The sequence below is a fragment of the Haemorhous mexicanus genome, chromosome 4 (genome assembly GCF_027477595.1).
Source record: "Haemorhous mexicanus isolate bHaeMex1 chromosome 4, bHaeMex1.pri, whole genome shotgun sequence".
Lineage (NCBI taxonomy): Eukaryota > Metazoa > Chordata > Aves > Passeriformes > Fringillidae > Haemorhous > Haemorhous mexicanus.
The window spans coordinates 76,738,040-76,758,067 of record NC_082344.1 but is presented as its reverse complement, the minus strand read 5'-3'; the positions used below and the strand labels follow the sequence as shown (position 1 = coordinate 76,758,067).

The window sequence follows — 20,028 nt, the reverse complement described above, 5'->3', positions numbered from 1 at the left end:
AGATCCAATGGAGGGGATCCCTTGGGGGAGCCCCCATGGAGGACACCCCATGGACAAGCCCCATGGAAGAGATTCCATGGAGGAGATCCCATGTGGGAGAGAAAAGTGAGCAGTTTTTTCCTGATCAGCTTTGAGTTCCCCGTGTTCCCTCCTCATGGAATCAGGGAATCTCCTGGACAGAAGGGGATCCACAGGGATCATCCATCCAACCCAGGCCCTGCCCAGACCCCCAAAATCCCTGGAATAGCTCATGTTCCACATCAGTGGGAATTTGCAGAGGGTTGTGGCCCTTGCAGAAGCCTTGGAGGTTCCTACTCCCAGGTGAACCATGGAATAGTTTGAGTTGGATCTCAAATTCCATCCAATGTCCTCCCATCCATGGGCAGGGACACCTCCCACTGTCCCAGGTGGATCCAAGCCCCAATCCTCAACCTGGCCTTGGGCACTGCCAGGGATCCAGGGGCAGCCACAGCAACTCTGGGAATTCCAGCCCAGCCCCTGCCCACCCTCCCAGCCAGCAATTCCTTATTCCCGAGATCCCAGCCCAATCTCCCCTTTCCCAGTGGCAGCCATTCCCTGGCTCCTGTCCCTCTGTCCCTTGTCCCCAGTCCCTCTCCAGCTCTCCTGGAGCCCCTCCAGGCCCTGCCAGGGGCTCTGAGCTCTGCCTGGAGCCTTCCCTTCTCCAGGGGAACATTCCCAGCTCCCTGATGTCCCCTGGGCTCTCTCCAGCAGCTCCAGGTCCTTTTCCTGAGGACTGCAAAGCTGGATTGGAGCGGAGCCAGGGCTGGGGGCAGCAGTGGAGTTTTAGGGACAATTCCTGTTTGTGTCACCTGCAGTCCCCCCTGCTCCGTGCCCTGTCCTGGCGTGGAGTCCCTGTGGGCTCTGTGTCCTGTCCCGTGTCCCTGTGCCCCAGCTCATCCAGGGGTTCCCATCCCTGGCACTCCGGGATGGTTCTGGAATTCCTGATGCTCCAGTCTGGAGGGTTCTCACCCTGACTGAGGGACAGAATCTGTGCTCGTGTCCTGCTTTTACCCCAAAACACACCGAGGGTCCAAGGTCCAAACCCTCGGATCCCAGATTAACCCTCAGATCCCAGATTAACCCTCAGATCCCAAATTAACTCTCATATCCCAAATTTACTCTCATATCCCAAATTAACCTTCATATCCCAAATTAACCCTCAGATCCCAAATTTACTCTCATATCCCAAATTAACCTTCATATCCCAAATTAACCTTCATATCCCAAATTAACCCTTGCATCCCACATTAACCCTCCTATCCCAAATTAACCCTCCCATCCCAAATTAACCCTCCAATCCCAAATCAACCCTTGTGTCTCAAATTAACCCTCAGATCCCAAATTAACCTTCATATCCCAAATTAACCCTTGCATCCCACACTAACCCGTGTATCCTGAATTAACCCTTCTATCCCAAATTAATCCTTGTATCTCAAATTAACCCTCCCATCCCAAATTAACCCTTCTATCCCAAATTAACCCTTATGTCTCAAGTTAACCCTCATATCCCAAATTAACCTTCATATCCCAGATTCACCTTTGCATCTCACATTAACCCTCCTATCCTGAATTAACTCTCGTATCCCAAATTAACCCTTCTATCCCAAATTAGCACTCCTATCCCAAATTAACTCTCATATCCCAAATTAACCCTTCTATCACAAATTAACCCTTCTATCCCAAATTTACCCTCAGATCCCAAATTAACCTTCCTATCCCGAATTAACCCTTCTATCCCAAATTAACCCTTCTATCCCAAATTAACCCTTGTATCCCAAATTAACCCTTGCATCCCACATTAACCCTCCTATCCTGAAGTAACTCTTGTATCCCAAATTAACCCTTATATCCCAAATTAACACTCCTATCCCAAATTAACCCTCCCATCCCAAATTAACCCTTCTATCCCAAATTAGCACTCCTATCCCAAATTAACCCTCCCATCCCAAATTAACCCTTATATCCCAAATTATCCAAACTCAGAGCAAAACTTCCCTGACCCCTGAGCCATCCCTGTGCTGGTGGCAGCCAGGGCTGCAGTTTCCTGGCAGGCTGACCTGGCAGGGGTTAAATGTGCTGCAGGGACAGCTAAACCCCACTTGCAGGGGGGATTTGGGGCTTTCCAGAGCCCTGCCCCACTCCCAGCTCTGGGAACGTGCCTGCTGCAGGATTTGGGAATGAGATTGGGAGGCTGATGTTGTGTGGACTGGGAAATTTTTGGGATAAGATGAATAAATCCTTTGTTCTGGAAATGGAGAGGAATAAAACCCAGGATTGGGTTGGAGGGGGTGTCAGGGGAGCCGTCAGTCCTGGCCTGCTCCCGTGGCATCGGCACGTCCCAAAACCCAGGGATTTATGGATTGTTGGGAGCACTGGCAGTGCAGCTCTGGTTCAGGAAACGCAGGCACTTCTTCAGTTCTAAATTCAGGGAAATTTTGGATGTGTCTGAATGTTGAAATAGCAGAAAAACACCTGAATTTGTGAGTGGGAGACAGGGTCATTGTGTGATGTCAGTCCAGGCAGAGGGAGAATTTCATGGAATCATGGAATGGCTTGGGATGGAAGGGACCTTAAAAATCATCAATTCCACCCCTGCTGTGGGCAGGACACCTCCCACTGTCCCAGGTGGATCCAGCCTGGCCTTGGGCACTGCCAGGGATCCAGGGGCAGCCCCAGCTGCTCTGGGAATTCCAGCCCAGCCCCTGCCCACCCTCCCAGCCAGCAATTCCTTGCCAAGAAGGAATTCCCAAGGAGGAATTCTTTCACTCCAGTTCTGCATCAGAGAGGAGTTTATCCCACCAAATCCCATCCCACCGCAGCCCTGCCATGGCCAGGGACTCTTCCACCATCCCAGGCTGCTCCAAGAGCAGTTCCAGAGGCAATGCCTGAGGGTGCAGATGTGGGAATCCCACCCTGGATCACCTCAGGGTCCCCCCATTAGGATCCCTCCCATCCCAAACCAGTCTGAGATCCTGGGATCCCCCATTTCAGCTCCAGCCAGGAACCTCTGCAGTGCCGGGATGTGATTTTCCTTGAAAGGAGGAGATCCTTTCACTCCAGTTCCACCTCACAGAGGAGTTTATCCCACCAAATCCTGAGGGTGCAGATGTGGGAATCCCATCCTGGATCACTTCAGGATGGGCTTTAAGGTCCCTGCCATCCCAAACCAGTTTGGGATCCTGGGATTCCCCCATTTAATTCAAGCTAGGACTGATTTCCCTCTCGCCCTGACATCCCTTACCAGCTCCAGTTCCACCTCACAGAGGAGTTTATCCCACCAAATCCTGAGGGTGCAGATGTGGGAATCCTATCCTGGATCATTTCAGGATGGGCTTTAAGGTCCCTGCCATCCCAAACCAGTTTGGGATCCTGGGATCCCCCATTTACTTCAAGCCAGGACTGATTCCCCTCTCCCCCTACCATCCTTTGCCAGCTCCAGTCCCACCCCATGGAGGAGTTTATCCCAATCCCAGTTTTCCCTGCCCATCCCTGCTGAGGAGCCTCCAGGACCCTGCCTGGGGCACTCTGGGGTTGGGAATGCTCCCTGAGCCCCGAGCTGCCCTTTCCTCAGCCCAGCTCCTCTCTCTCTCCAGTCCAAATTGCCGTGACCCCGAGACAGGTGCCAAGTCTCTGTCTCCGCCCATGTGCTCAAAGAATGAGTTGGAGCTCTTCATTTCTCGGTCTCAGAATTGTTTATTCTATCTTATCTATAAAAATTTTCCTCCTGCCCAGCCGAGGTCCGTCCAGCAGGACAGTTCCAGGCACTCTGCCTGCCCTCGGGGCGCTGTTATCTCTTTATACTAAAATCTACATGTACAATGTTTGCAATCACTTCCAAATACCTGTCACCTGTGTTGGACTGTGAGCTTCTACTCTGAACCAGTCCCAAAGGGCCACCATCACAGCAGAAGGTGGAGACAGAGGAGAAGGAGGAGGAGGAGGAGGAGAGGAAGGAGGAGAAGGAGAAGGAGAAGGAGAAGGAGAAGGAGAAGGAGAAGGAGAAGGAGAAGGAGAAGGAGAAGGAGAAGGAGAAGGAGAAGGAGGAGAAGGAGAAGGAGAAGGAGAAGGAGAAGGAGAAGGAGAAGGAGAAGGAGAAGGAGAAGGAGAAGGAGAAGGAGAAGGAGAAGGAGAAGGAGAAGGAGAAGGAGAAGGAGAAGGAGAAGGAGAAGGAGGAGGAGAGGGAGGAGGAGGAGGAGGAGAAGGAGAAGGAGAAGGAGAAGGAGAAGGAGAAGGAGAAGGAGAAGGAGAAGGAGAAGGAGAAGGAGAAGGAGAAGGAGAAGGAGAAGGAGAAGGAGGAGAAGAAGGAGAAGGAGAAGGAGAAGGAGGAGAAGAAGGAGAAGGAGAAGGAGAAGGAGAAGGAGAAGGAGAAGGAGAAGGAGAAGGAGAAGGAGAAGGAGAAGGAGAAGGAGGAGGAGGAGGAGGAGGAGGAGAAGGAGAAGGAGAAGGAGAAGGAGAAGGAGAAGGAGAAGGAGAAGGAGAAGGAGAAGGAGAAGGAGAAGGAGAAGGAGAAGGAGAAGGAGAAGGAGGAGAAGAAGGAGAAGGAGAAGGAGAAGGAGGAGAAGAAGGAGAAGGAGAAGGAGAAGGAGAAGGAGAAGGAGAGGGAGGAGGAGGAGGAGGAGGAGGAGGAGGAGAAGGAGAAGGAGAAGAAGACAAAGAAGAAGGAGAAGGAGAAGACAAAGAAGGAGAAGGAGAAAGAGAAGGAGAAGAAGAAGAAGAAGAAGAAGAAGAAGAAGAAGGAGAAGAAGAAGAAGAAGAAGAAGAAGGAGAAGAAGAAGAAGAAGAAGGAGAAGAAGAAGAAGAAGAAGAAGAAGAAGAAGAAGAAGAAGAAGAAGAAGAAAGGCTGGACACGCCCAAATCCCTCCATCTTGCCCCCGAAACCCCCGTTCTGAAAACCCCAAAAATCTGTTTTTTCACCCCGTGATAATTCCATCATCGCGCTGTTTGAACTGCTGTGCCCTGCAGGTCCTCATACAAGGCTGGTGGTTTGCTCCACGGCCAGAACCGAACCCACTGGAGTTCTGGGCTCTGTGCCAGGGTCTCTGAGCCCCCGGCAGGGGTCCCCGAAATCCGGGACTCCCAGAGAAATGTCCCTCGTTCCCACACCTCTCCAGCCCCATCAAACCCAAACCCACCCCACTGCCAGGGCTGCCCTTCCATCCCTGCCGCTTTCCCACCCCCCTTTTCCTGGGATTTGGGGTGCCAGGGAGCACCGAGGGAACATCCCAAAGGACACAAAGAGGGAATGTCCCAAAGGACACCAGGAGGGAACATCCAAAGGAGAAAAAGAGGGAACATCCCAAAGGACACAGAGAGGGAACATCCCAAAGGAGGCACAGAGGGAACATCCCAAAGGAGGCACAGAGGGAACATCCCAAAGGAGACAAAGAGGGAACATCCCCAAAGACACCGAGAGGGAAGGTCCCCAAGGACACAAAGAGGGAAGATTCCAAAGGACAAAAGGAGGGAAGATCCCAAAGGACACCAAGAGGGAACATCCCAAGGGACACCAAGAGGGAATGTCCCCAAAGGACACCAGGATGGAACATCCCAAAGGACACAGAGAGGGAACATCCCAAAGGACACCAAGAGGGTGCGTCCCCAAAGGAGACAGAGGGAAGATCTCAAAGGACACAAAGAGGGAAGATCCCAAAGGACACAAAGATAGAACATTCCAAAGGACACAAAAAGGGAACATCCCAAAGGACACCAAGAGGGAATGTCCCCAAAGGACACCAAGAGGGAATGTCCCAAAGGACACCAGGAGGGAACGTCCCAAAGGACACAAAGAGGGAATGTCCCAAAGGACACCAGGAGGGAACATCCCAAAGGACACCAGGAGGGAACATCCCAAAACGACACCAGGAGGGAACATCCCAAAGGACACCAGGATGGAACATCCCAAAGGACACCAAACGCAAATTCCCCCTCTGATCCCACCCAGCCCAAATTCCCTCCCTGGCGCCTCTTCCCCGGGGAAAAAACCAGGAAACCCCAAACCCAGACGGGGCTTCCAGACAGATCCAATGGGAAATCCAAAGGATCAATGGGGTTTTCCCTGGTTTTTGCCTTTTCCCCACTTTCTGCTGGGGGAGTGCTGCCAGGGTCCCTCGGGTTCCGTGCCTGGAGTGAGTCCCAGCGTTCCGTGGGATCCCAGTGCAGCAAAGCCAACAAGGCCTGAAAAATCCGAATATTCGGGGAGGTCCCAGGCATTCCATGGAATTTTCCATCCCTGGAATCCTGGCTTTGCCCTGGACCCGCTGCTGTTGGAGCTGCTCCCACCTAGAAATGATAGTTTGGAGTGATAAACTTATTTAAATGGGAGTTTTTTAGAGTTAGATTCAACTAAAACTGATTTTTTTTAGACTGGACTTTATTTATATTGGAATTTTTTCGAGTTATATTCACCTAAAAGTGATTTTTTAGAGTGGAATTTATTGATATTGGAATTTTTTAGAATTATATTCACCTAAAAGTGATTTTTTGAGAGTGGAATTTAGTTCTTTTTGAATTTTTTAAGTTATATTCACTTAAAAGTGATTTTTTTTAGAGTGGAATTTATTTAAATTTGAATTTTTTTGAGTTATATTCACCTAAAAGTGATTTTTTTGGAGTTACACTTATATAGATGGGATTTTTTATAGTTTCAATTGCCTAAAAGTGATTTTTGAGAGTGGAATTTATTTAAATTTGAATTTTTTAGAGTTGCACTCCCCTAAAAGTGATTTTTTTTAAATTACACTTTTATAGATGGGATTTTTTTATAGTTTCATTTGCCTAAATTGATTTTTGAGAGTGGAATTTATTTAAATTTCAATTTTATAGAGCTAAACTCACCTAAAAGTGATTTTTTTTTTGAGTTACACTTCTATAGATGGGATTTTTTAATAGTTTCATTTGCCTAAATTGATTTTTAGAGTGGAATTTAATTTGAATTTATATTAATTAAATAATAATAATATTAATATTTATACCTGAATTTTTGGAGCACTCATGTAGAAGGGAATTTTTGGGAGTGGAATTTGTTTAAATTTGAATTTTTTGGAGTTGTATTCACCTAAAAGTGATTTTTTTGGAGTTACACTTTTATAGATGGGAATTTTTATAGTTCCATTTGCCTAAATGTGATTTTTGAGAGTGGAATTTATTTAAATCTGAATTTTTTAGATCTACACTCACCCAAATTGATTAATTGATTTTTTTGGAGTTCCACTGATTTAGATGTGATTTTTTTTTTTAGTGTTTCCTTTTCCTAAATGTGATTTTTTTTTAGCGTGGGATTTCTTGAAATTTGAATTTTTTAGAATTGCACCCACCTAAAATTGGCATTTGGAGTGACATCAGCACACAGTTCTTGATGAAATATTTGATAAATTGTATTTTTACATAATTTAGGATAAAGGAAATTTGATTTATACATTTTTTTTTTTTTTAGTTTCATTTACCCAAGTGTGATTTTTTTGGAGTGACATTCATTTATATTTGGATTTTTTAGGGTTTCACTTGCCTCTCTGTGATATTTTAGAATTCCACGTGCCCATATTTAATTTTTTTGCCATTCTACTTATTTATAAATGAAATTTTTATGACTTCTGCTCACCTAAATGGGATTTTTAGTGACACTCACTTAAATTTGATTTTTTTCTTATATTTTCATTCACCTAAATGTGATTTTTTTAGAGTGAGAAACTTATTTAAATGTAATTTTTTTAAGGATTTCACTTGTCTCTCTGTGATATTTTAGAATTCCACATGCCCATATTTAATTTTTTTGCCGTTCTATTTATTTATAAATGAAATTTTTATGACTTGCACTCACCTGGATGAGATTTTTTAGAGTGGAACTTATTTAAATTTGATTTTTCTATAGTTTGATTCACCTAAATATCATTTTTTTGGAGCAACAAACTTATTAAAATGTGATTTTTTTTTTTAGGATTTCAGTTGTCTTTCTGTGATATTTTAGTGCTCCACTTACCCACATTTAATTTTTTTGCAGTTCTATTTATTTATAAATGAAATTTTTATGAGCTGCACTCACCTGGATGGATTTTTTAGAGTGGAACTTATTTAAATTTGATTTTTCTATAGTTTCATTCACCTAAATGAGATTTTTTTGAGTGACAAACCTGTTTAAATGGGATTTTTTTTTGGATTTCACTTGTGTGTCTGTGATATTTCAGAGCTCCATTTACCCATATTTAATTTTTTTGCAGCTCTATTTATTTATAAATGAAATTTTTGTGACTTGCACTCACCTGGGTGGGATTTTTTAGAGTGGAACTTATTTAAATTTGATTTTTTCATAGTTTGATTCACCTAAATGTGATTTTTTGGAGCGACAAACCTGTTTAGATGTGATTTTTTTTAGGATTTCAGGTGTCTGTGTATGATATTTCAGAATTCCACTTGCCCACATTTAAATTTTTTGCAGTTCTACGTATTTATAAATGAAATTTTTGTGACTTGCACTCACCTGGATAGAATTTTTTAGAGTGGCACTTATTTAAATTTGATTTTTTTAATAGTTTCATTCCCCTAAATGTGATTTTTGGAGTGACAAACCTGTTTAGATGTGATTTTCAAACAGGGTTTCGGGTATCTGTGTGTGATACTTTCCTGCTCCACTTACCCACATTTACTTATAAATGAAATTTTTGTGACTTGCACTCACCTGGGTGGAATTTTTTAGAGTGGAACTTATTTAAATTTGATTTTTTTAGTATTTTCATTCCCCTAAATGTGATTTTTGGAGTGACAAACCTGTTTAGGTGTGATTTTCAAACAGGATTTCGGATGTCTGTGTGTGATATTTTCCTGCTCCACTTACCCACATTTATTTATAAATGAAATTTTTGTGACTTGCACTCACCTGGATGGGATTTTTTAGAGTGGAACTTATTTAAATTTGATTTTTTTTAGTATTTTCATTCCCCTAAATGTGAATTTTGGAGTGACAAACCTGTTTAAATGTGATTTTTTTTTGGATTTCACTTGTGTGTCTGTGATATTTCAGAGCTCCATTTACCCATATTTAATTTTTTGCATTTCTACTTATTTATAAATGAAATTTTTGTGACTTGCACTCACCTGGGTGGAATTTTTTAGAGTGGAACTTATTTAAATTTGATTTTTTTAGTATTTTCATTCCCCTAAATGTGATTTTTGGAGTGACAAACCTGTTTAGGTGTCATTTTCAAACAGGATTTCGGATGTCTGTGTGTGATATTTTCCTGCTCCTCCTGTCCATACTTTAATTTCCAGCGGTTTTGCTCCCTCAGCCGTGGGTTTCGGGTGGCTTTCCCTGGTTTTCCATGGATTCTCTCCCCGTTCCAGGTGCCTGGAGCCCAGGATTTGGTGGATTTCTCCCCGGTCTATCGCTGCCTCCACATCTACTCCGTCCTGGTGAGTGAATCCGGGCTTTTCCTGCCGTGGGGAATTCCCTTCATCCCTGAGGGAGGGGACAGCCGGGGATGGATGGATCCAGGGAAAATCTCTGGAATTCCTTCAGGAGGGCAGGGGAATGCGAAGGGAATTCCCTCTGCCGTCCCAAATCCGGAATTTTTACTGCGTTCGTATTTGTGGGTTGTTGGATTTGCCTCCAAGGATTCCTCTTTGCATGCAGGAATCCCGTTATTCCCTGGGAATGGAGGAGTTTGGGGCAGGGATTGGTTGGAATCTGGCATTGTTTCCTCCAAGAATTCCTCTTTGGATCCAGTAATTCCATCTTTCCGTGGGAATGGAGGAAGTTTGGGAGGAATTTTGGAGTTTGGGGCAGGGATTGGTTGGGATCTGGCATTGTTTCCTTCAAGAATTCCTCTTTGGATCCAGTAATTCCATCATTCCTTGGGAATGGAGGAATTTTGGGCAGGGATTGGTTGGATTCTGATGCTGTTTCCTCCAAGAATTCCTCTTTGGATGCAGCAATTTCGTTATTCCATGGGAATGGAGGAATTTGGGGCAGGGATTGGTTGTATTCTGATGCTGTTTTCTCCAAGAATTCCTCTTTGGATCCAGTAATTCCATTATTCCTTGGGAATGGAGGAATTTTTGGGAGGAATTGTTTCCTCCAGGAATTCTTGGGATTCATGAACTTCGCAATCCCATTGAAATGGGAGAAATTTGGGCAGGGATTGGTTGGATTCTGATGCTGTTTTCTCCAAGAATTCCTCTTTGGATGCAGGAATTTTGTTACTCTGTGGAAATTGAGGAGTTCTGGGCAGAGATTGGTTGGATTCTGATGCTGGTTTTCCAAGGAAAATGAATTATTCTGTGGGAATGGGAGAACTTTGGGCTGGGATTGGTTGGATTCTCTGATTCCATTATCTCCAAGAATTCTTTGCATTTAGGTACTTTGTTATTCCATGGAAATGGGAGAGTTTGGGGCAGGGATTGGTTGGATTCTGATGTCGTTTCCTCCAAGAATTCCTCTTTGGATGCAGCAATTTTGTTATTCCGTGGGAATGGGGGAATTTTGGGCAGGGATTGGCTGGATTCTCTGGTACCATTTTCTCCAAGGATCCTTTGCATTCAGTAACTTTGTTATTCCATACAAATGGAGGAGTTTTGGGGGGAAAATTGTTTGGATTCTGATGCTGCTTTCTCCAGGGATACCTTTTTTGGATGCAGCAATTTTTGTTCTTCCCTGAAAAATAGGAGAGTTTTGGGCAGGAATTGGTCGGATTCCGATGCTGTTTGCTCCAAGGATTCTTCTTTGGCCACAGTAATTTCACAATTCCATGGAAAAGGAGGAGTTTGGGCAGGAATTCCTCAGGAATGGATCATTTGCTGCACCTTGGAGACCAGCTCTGTCTGACGGGAGCAGCTTTGCTGCCATCCCCAAATCCATCCCTTGCCTGGATCACTCTGAGATCCCTGAGGGAAAAAATTCCACAGATTGTGCCAGGAGTTCATTTTTTGACTGGAAATGGTTCCTTGGAGCTGTCCCTGAGAGCTCCTGTTCCCACAGGCTGGCTCCTGGGAATTCCGAGTACATGGATTTTTTAAAAAAATATTTATTAATTTATAAGGAAGGCAAATAAGGAACCTTTGGAGCTCATCCTCCTATTTTGAATTGGGAATTTTTGGGATGCTTCCAGCAGCATCCAAGCCTTGAATCTCCTGATCCAAGGAACCTGTGGATCCTCATCCCTTTTTAGGGACATTTGGAGCTCTCCCTCCAACTCTGAATTTTGAGGATGTTTCCAGGAGTATCCAAGCCCTGAATCTGCCATTCCAAGGAACTTGTGGAGTCTCATCCCTTTTCCAGGGCCTTAGGAGCTCACCCTCCAAATTTTAATTTTGGGCATGCATCTGAACCTTGAGTTTCTTGATCCAAGGAAGCCGTGGAGCTCTCCCTCCAACTTTCCATTTTAGGAATGCTTCCAGCAGCATCCAAGTCCTGAACCTGCCATTCCAGGGATGCTGCATCCCTTTTCCAGGGCCGTGGGAGCCCAGGAGCTGTCGTGGGGCTCTTCCCCTGTGGCTGGGCAGCCCAGATCCCAGGCAGGAGATGAAGGGAGCTCTGTGTTGCCAGCTCTCCTCCCTTCCCAGCCTGCAGAGGGAATTGTTTCCCAGCTCCCGGCGTCCCCAGCAATCCACGCGGGTTTGCTGAAGGAAAAGAACTGTCAGGAGCCCTGCTCCTATGGAACATCTTTTTGTGCCCCTCATCTGTTCATAATTAGGTCATTTGGCCACGTTGCCGTGAGATTTTCTTGGAATGAGAAGTTCCCCTCCCCAAAATGTGTGGCTGTGTTTGTCTTGGAGGAATGTCCCAGGCGGAGCTGGGAGCTGGAGCAGGAGTTTGTTAATTGGGAATTAGGAGGGAGCTGACAGGCTGGGGGGGGGCTGGAGGTGCCACTTTATTTGGGGAGACTTCAGGGAGGAATGGGGATCATGGAGACGGGATTGGGAATCCCACTGGAGGGGCTGCCAGGCCTCGGTTTGACACGAGGGTGTGGGTTTGATGTGGATTCCATATGGATTTGATATGGGTTTATTGTGGATTTAATACGGACTAAATTTGGATTTGATATGGATTTAATTTGGATTTATGATGGATTTGCTGGTGTGATTGTCCACAAAGGTGCTCTGAGAAGGGTCAGCAGCTTCTGCTGGTGGATGGGGCAGTTTTGAACATTCCAAATGGTTGCATTCCACGGATTTCAAGGCCAAGAGGTGGAATTGCTTTGCTTCACATAACAGAAATGGGTTTGTCTCTGCATTGGGGATTTTTGGTTTTGTTCTAATCAGAAAAGGGGATTGATCCTCAGAAATGTGTCAGGGGAAGCAGCAGATCCATGGATCTGGGTGGGATTGTCTCCTTCTGCAGGTGGGAATGGTGCAGGGGAGGGGGTGGTGGTGTCCCTGCAAGGGACAGGGGGGATCGTGGGGTGGGAGGAGAGAGAGCAGCCAGGGGAGGTTTAGGTGGATATTGGGAAAATTCCTTCGTGGAAAGGGTTTTCCAGAGTCCCAGTCCCTGCAGGGACACGGCCTTAGTGATGCCTTGGGGAGGCTGACCTAGGACAGAGACCAGGCAGAGTTACAGAATAGAGCAGGGATTTATTAAAGGATCTCCTCCATGGATCCACCTGGGGCAGCACCAGAGCCCAGCCAGGGCTGCAGCCAAGATGAACCAAAATGGTCCCAAAATGAACCCAAGGTGAACCAAAATGGCCCCAAAATGCACGGCCGGGCACGGGGTCTCTCCCTGGGATCAGTTCTGCTCCATTTGCACCTTGCAGTTCATTGTCCCAGCCCAGCTTTAGCCCAGGCACTCCCACCCTGCTTGTTTTTCTCTCTCCAGCCCACGGGGTTTGTGCTCCTGGGCTGAGATTTGGATCATTTGTCCTTGGTGCCCAGCTGGAGCAGGAATTGTTTTGTCTCCCTGCTCTGTGCACAAAGCCCACCATCCCATAATATGGAGATCAGACCCTCACACTAAAGCAGCACAGGATGTGAAACATAGAAAAGCCAAACCTGAGGCATCACTTGGGGACACAGGACAGGGCTGGGCATGGTTGGATTCAGTCCCAGAGGATTTTTCCAACCTCAGGGATTCCGTGGAGAGATTCAAGCAGGGCCGGGGTTCAGTGACAGCAGCTCTGTCCCCACCCTGAGCTGGGACCAGCCCCAGCTCCCATCCCAGCCCCATCTCCCATCCCAGCCCCTTCTCCCATTTCTGTCCCTGCTCCCATTCCTGTTCCTGCTCCCATCCCTGTCCCAGCTCCCATTGCTGTCCCAGCTCCCATTTCTGTCCCTGCTCCCATTCCTGTCCCTGCTCCCATTCCTGTCCCTGTTCCCATTTCTGTCCCTGCTCCCACTCCTGTCCCTGCTCCCATCCCAGCCCCTGCTCTCATCCCAGCCCCTGCTCCCATCCCAGCCCCAGCTCCCATTCCAGCCCCTGCTCCCATTCCAGCCCCTGCTCCCATTCCAGCCCCAGCTCCCATTCCAGCCCCTGCTCCCATTCCAGCCCCAGCTCCCATTCCAGCCCCTGCTCCTATTCCAGACCCTGCTCCCATCCCTGTCCCTGCTCCCATTTCTGTCCCTGCTCCTATTCCAGCCCCTGCTCCCATTCCAGCCCCTGCTCCCATTCCTGTCCCTGCTCCCATTCCTGTTCCTGCTCCCATTCCTGTCCCTGCTCCCATTGCTGTCCCTGCTCCCATTCCAGCCCCAGCTCCCATTGCTGTCCCTGCTCCCATTGCTGTCCCTTCTCCCATTGCTGTCCCTGCTCCCATTCCAGCCCCTGCTCCTATTCCAGTCCCTGCTCCCATTGCTGTCCCTGCTCCCATTCCAGTCCCAGCTCCCATTGCTGTCCCTGCTCCCATTCCAGCCCCAGCTCCCATTGCTGTCCCTGCTCCCATTGCTGTCCCTGCTCCCATTCCTGTTCCTGCTCCCATTCCTGTTCCTGCTCCTATTCCAGCCCCAGCTCCCATTGCTGTCCCTGCTCCCATCCCTGTCCCTGCTCCCATTGCTGTCCCTGCTCCCATTTCTGTCCCTGCTCCCATTGCTGTCCCTGCTCCCATTGCTGTCCCTGCTCCCATTGCTGTCCCTGCTCCCATTCCAGCCCCTGCTCCCATTCCAGCCCCAGCTCCCATTGCTGTCCCTGCTCCCATTTCTGTCCCTGCTCCCATTCCAGCCCCTGCTCCCATTCCAGCCCCTGCTCCCACTCCTCCTGTTCGTCCCCAGCCCAGGCCCTACAAACAGGAACAAGAACTAGCAGCGAGCAGAAATCCAAGCTCAGATTTAGGGAAGGTGTTTTAGGGAGCCAGGAGCAGGAGAAAAAAACCCCTGAGCAGCAAATTGCCCTTTTGCTGACCTGAGCCTGAATCCTGGCCTGGCTTTCTAGGCCCAGCTCGGGTGGAGCAAAGTCAGAGATCCTGCACAGCATCGAGGGAACAGCCCCGGCAGTGTCAGACGGAAGGATCATAATGTAATAGTTCCCCAAAACTCCCAATATTTGTCATTTACAATGGCGTTATCTCAGAGCTTGGCCTGCAGTTAAAAAGGCCCACGTTGAATAAACATTGAGATATTTATTATTTTTAGTGAAATCGACCTTCCAGTCACCTCGGTTTTATGGCTGCGCTGCTTATAAATTCCCAAAGGATTATTTGCAAACTCCTGCTCCTATCTGGCAGCCTTATCAGCAGGGCAGGAGTTCACATATTGTACCGGGGGGTCAGCCCGCGGTCATGGGCTTCCAGAGGGGGCCAGGCACCTGTAAATCCTGCAGATCCTTCCCTCGGCAACCAAGGCGAAGGACAACATCCAACAGGCACGGAGACTTTTCCAGGAAACGCTGAACTTTGGCAGGAAGGGCAGAGCAGGGGGAAAGAAAGTGAAGGAAGGTCAGGCGGGGGTTAATTGAGAGCTGGACCTTGGCGTGGACGGGCTCTCCTGGGATGTTTGATGGGATTGTTCATCCCAGTCCCTTTCCTGGGGAGGAAGGGGCTGCCCGAGGGAGAGATGAGCTTGGGAAGGGTTTGGATCTCTGCAGGGCTGGGAGAAAATGTCCCAACATCTCCAGGGTGCCTCCATCCCAAACCAGTCTGGGAATCTGTGAGTGATTTAAGGAGGGCACTGGCAGCAAGTCTAAGGTGTGAGAATTTTGGGGTCACTTGGGGAAGGTCTGGCCTGGTTTGAGCTGACCCTGAGCCCTGAGCCCAGCCCAGGCTCTCTTCAGCCATTTCAGGCTCTCCTGGGATGTTTGATGGGATTGTTCATCCCAAATCCTTTCCTGGGGAGGAAGGGGCTGCCTGACGCCGTCCTGAGGGAGAGACAGGCGTGGATCTCTGCAGATATCAAACAAAACATCCCAAAATCTTCAGGGTGCCTCCATCCCAAACCAGTCTGGGAATCTGTGAGTGATTTGAGGAGAGGGACTGGCAGAAAGTTTAAGATGGGAATTTCAGGGTCAGTTGGCTGGGGTCTGGCCTGGTTTGAGCTGACCCTGAGCTCTGAGCCCAGCCCAGGCTCTGCTCAGCCTTTCCAGGCTCTCCTGGGATGTTTGATGGGATTGTTCATCCCAGTTCCTTTCCTGGGGAGGAAGGGGCTGCCCGAGGGAGAGATGAGCTTGGGAAGGGTTTGGATTTCTGCAGGGCTGGGAGAAAATGTCCCAACATCTCCAGGGTGCCTCCATCCCAAACCAGTCTGGGAATCTGTGAGTGATTTAAGGAGGGCACTGGCAGCAAGTCTAAGGCGTGAGAATTTTGGGGTCACTTGGGCAAGGTCTGGCCTGGTTTGAGCTGACCCTGAGCCCTGAGCCCAGCCCAGGCTCTGCTCAGCCTTTCCAGGCTCTCCTGGGATGTTTGATGGGAATGTTCATCCCAAATCCTTTCCTGGGGAGGAAGGGGCTGCCCGAGCGAGAGATGAGCTTGGGAAGGGTTTGGATTTCTGCAGATATCAAACAAAACATCCCAACTTCTTCACGGTGCCTCCCTTCCAAACCAGTGAAAGGTTTAAGGAGGGGCACTGGCAGCAAATCCAGGGATTTTAGGATCTGTTGGGCAAGGTCTGGCCTGGTTTGAGCTGACCCTGAGCCCTAAGCCCAGCCCAGGCTCTGCTCAGCCATTTCAGGCTCTCCTGGGATGTTTGATGGGATTGTTCATCCCAAATCCTTTCCTGGGGAGGAAGGGGCTGCCTGGGGAAGAAATGGGAGTGGGGAGAGTTTGGATGTCTGAGATCTGGGATAAAACATCCCAAGATCTCCAGGGTACCTCCATCCCAAACCTGTGAAAAGTTTAAGGAAAGGGATTGGCAGCAAATCCAGGGATTTTAGGATCTGTTGGCTGAGGTCTGGCCTGGTTTGAGCTGACCCTGAGCCCTAAGCCCAGCCCAGGCTGAGCTCAGCAGCCCTGGCCCATCCCAGCCATTCACCTGCAGCCTGGGCTGGTGGCACCAGCTCCATCCCCTCCTGGCTGAGGAAAACGGCAATAAATAAAAAACCAAATAAAAAATTGCGATCCAAAGAACAAACCCAGAACGCGATTTCACCATTGATGGGGTCGATCTTTTATGTTGCCTCTGACCAAAGCCTGTGCAGTGCTGGGGCTGCTTTGATCAATATCCAAAAGAGGGGAGGAGAGGTGAGCCCTGGGCCAGCTGGTTTATCTGCAGGAGCATCTCAGCAGCTGCTGGGTGCCGTGGGTTTCCAGGCCAAGGCATGGGGTGGCTTCGCTTTACACAACAGAAAATGAAAAGCAGTGCTGTGTTTCATGTTTCCCCTAAGCTGCAGCGAGGCAGAAAGCAAAGAGCGAACCCAAAGCAGAGAGGAATGAAATTAAAAAAAAAAAAAAAAGGCCAAAAAAACTCAAGGCAGAGTGGGCTGCACTGAAGGTGCTCCCAAAAAGTTGTCAGGAGGCAGCTGAGGGTGATTTAAGTCCCTTAAACTCTTCCCTGAGCCCTGTTAGTGCTCATTTAGGCTCTGCCTCGGCGGGGTGGGTTTTTTTAGCTCGGTGCTAATTGCTTCCCAATTACTTTGAGGTTCTTCCCATGTTCCTGAAGACACTGGGATTGACACTCCCAGCTCTTTGATCCCAGCTACAAAGGGGTCATTTTAGGGGAAAGAACAAGTGTCCAAAAACACAGGCAACAAGGCAGAAAGAAAAAGGGAGCGGATTCTGAGGTAAAAACAGCCTTAAAAGCTGGAGCTGCTGAAGGATTTCTGGAGAATCCAGAGCTGGATAATTTAGATAAATGGGAGCTGACAGGGATTTGCTATAAATTTGTCCTATCTCAGCACTGACATTTTTATCTGTGCTGCCTCTCCCCCGACCCTCGAGCTGCTTTGATGCACAAAGTGCATTAAAAAGGTTTAAAAAAAAAAAAAAAAGTACAGTTAATAATAACCCCCCTATTTTACTGCAGACAATCCAGGGAGGAATATCTCGTCAGGGTGGATAGTCTGTATCCTTTGGGAACAGCTCTCCTCGGGAATTTTGGGGAAGGACAAGTTTTGTATCTCTTAGTGCCCAGCCAGCACAGCCTTGGGAGGAGAAACAAGGTTTTCTTTGGGGATTATCACTGGGATCACAAGGTTTTGCTGCAGGAGCTGCTCAGGGAACCCTGGGCTCAAGGTGAGCCCGTGGAATTCCCACCTGGGATGGCCACATGGAGCAGATTCCATTGGAAACGGGGGGGTCCTGTGGATCCTGGTTCTCCTGCCAGCCCTGCTCTTAAATCCCTTTAATTCCTCTCCCAGGTGTGGTGCTGCTGGTGCTGCCTGCCCCAATCCTTCTTTTCCTGCTTTTTTGGGATGGGGTTGGCGGGGGGGCCCAGCTCATCCGTGGGGCTCCCACTCCCTCCCCACCCTCTCAGGGGCTCAGCATCCCCACCAGAACTATTTGTGCTTTGCAGAGGGGGCAGAACAATGGAAGTTCTCCTTCCAAGGCGCGAGGGAGGCTCTTCAGGAACCACAGCTCCTGCAGCGAGAGCCGCCCTGAGATGAAACCAAACCTTTTTTCTCTTTGTAGCACCACTTGTTCCTTTTATTCCACAGTGCAACACAAACCCCACCATGGAAACTCTGTGGTTCTTCTGTTTCAGGGCTCGGGCTTGTCGAGTTTTCCTTGGGAACTCGAAAACTCCATTGCTTGATTTATTTTATTTTTTTTTTTGGGAATGGAGCGGGGCGTGCAGTGGAAAAAAAAAAAAACCCTTCCCTCTCTGGTGGCTCCTTGTTCATCTCAGGCACTTTGCAGGCTGTCCCATGGCCGTGTCCTGGCATTTCTCAGCGTCTGCTGCCTGGGCTGGTGCCTGGTGCAGGGAGATAGCTGTAAACAGAGCTCTGAGATCATAGGGGAAGGCTGGGGGAGCCACTTTGTGCACGGCATTGATAAGGCCACAGGAAAAGCCATTAGAGCGGGCCGGTGTCAGTGACCTGTGATAACCACCCTGTCCTACGTGCTAATGGAGCCTGGCCCAAGCCTGGCCCTGGTGGCAGCCCGGTGAACTTTGGGAATTGTCACCGAGCTCCCTTCACCCCGTGACCTCCTTTTCTTCCCCGGGAGAAAAGCGCTCGGCCGCGATCAAAGCGGCGGCGCAGAAATCAGCGCGGGCCTGACGGGATCACAGGGCTTGGAACGTTCCCCTTGGAAAACAGACCTGGAAAAGGGAGGGGAAAATGAAAAAAAACCACCCCGAGCCAGGGAGCTTTTCCTGCAATAGCCCCGATGCAGACTCTGCGTCAGCTGAGGGGAGGGGGAGCAGCAGAGCTTTCCCAGGGCTGGGAATATCCTGGGGGTCTGGATTTAGGGCTGGGGATATCCTGGGGTTTTGGATTTAGGGCTGGGGATACCCTGGGGGTCTGGATTTAGGGCTGGGAATATCCTGGGGGTCTGGATTTAGGGCTGGGGATATCCTGGGGGTCTGGGTTTAGGGCTGGGAATATCCTGGGGGTTTGGATTAAGGGCTGGGAATATCCTGCAGGGTCTGGATTTAGGGCTGGGGATATCCTAGGGCTCTGGATTTAGGGCTGGGGATATCCTGGGGGTTTGGATTTAGGGCTGGGGATATCCTGGGGTCTGGATTTAGGTTTGGGGATATCCTGCGGGTCTGGATTAAGGGCTGGAAATATCCTGGGGGAATATCCTGCAGGGTCTGGATTTAGGACTGGGAATATCCTGGGGGTCTGGATTAAGGGCTGGGAATATCCTGGGGGTTTGGATTAAGGGCTGGGAATATCCTGCAGGGTCTGGATTAAGGGCTGGGAATATCCTGGAGGTCTGGATTTAGGGCTGGGAATATCCTGGGGGTCTGGATTTAGGGCTGGAAATATCCTGGGGGTTTGGATTTAGGGCTGGGGATATCCTGGGGGTCTGGATTTAGGGCTGGGAATATCCTGGGGGTCTGGATTTAGGGCTGGAAATATCCTGGGGGTCTGGATATAGGGCTGGGAATATCCTGGGGGTCTGGATTAAGGGCTGGGGATATCCTGGGGGTGTGGATTTAGGGCTGGGGATATCCTGGGGGTCTGGATTTAGGGCTGGGGATATCCTGGGGGTCTGGATTTAGGACTGGGAATAGCCTGGGGGTCTGGATTTAGGGTGGTTTCATTCCCTCAATCCCATCCCTCTCTCAGTGACCAGCTCTGATTGCCCCCAGTGGGGGAAGTTCATGGAATCTGTTTGGTGGTTTGTGGGATCATTCCCTGGGGCTGGATCTGGGGGGGTTCTGGTCTCACCTCCAGGAATGAGGGGTAGGGGGGATATTGGGAAGGAATTCCTGCCTGGGAGGGTGTGGAAGGGCTGGGCTGGAATTCCCAGATTTGCTGTGGCTGCTCCTGGATCCCTGGCAGTGCCCAAGGCCAGGTTGGACATTGGGGTTGGATCCACCTGGGACAGTGGGAGGTGTCCCTGCCATGGATGGGATGGATGAGCTCTCAGGTCCCTTCCCACCCAAACCATTCCATGATTCCATGGAAGCAGCTCTGAGATCAGCCCAGGCTGTTTTCAAGGCTTTATCCCAGCTTGTGTTGAAAACCTCCAAGACTCCAGAACCTCTCTGAGAACT

The 20,028-nt window shown here is 48.9% G+C and overlaps 1 protein-coding gene across 4 annotated transcripts in view; it reads left to right on the top strand.

Annotated features, from left to right (window-relative positions):
* EXOC6B (exocyst complex component 6B) overlaps nucleotides 1-20,028 on the top strand; it is a 328,073-nt gene that overhangs the window by 157,303 nt on the left and 150,742 nt on the right. For all 4 annotated transcript variants that reach the window (XM_059845563.1, XM_059845562.1, XM_059845564.1 and 1 more), the window contains exon 8: nucleotides 9,355-9,423. In XM_059845563.1, coding sequence (XP_059701546.1) covers nucleotides 9,355-9,423 — 69 coding nt within the window. The remainder of the gene's footprint in view (nucleotides 1-9,354; nucleotides 9,424-20,028) is intronic.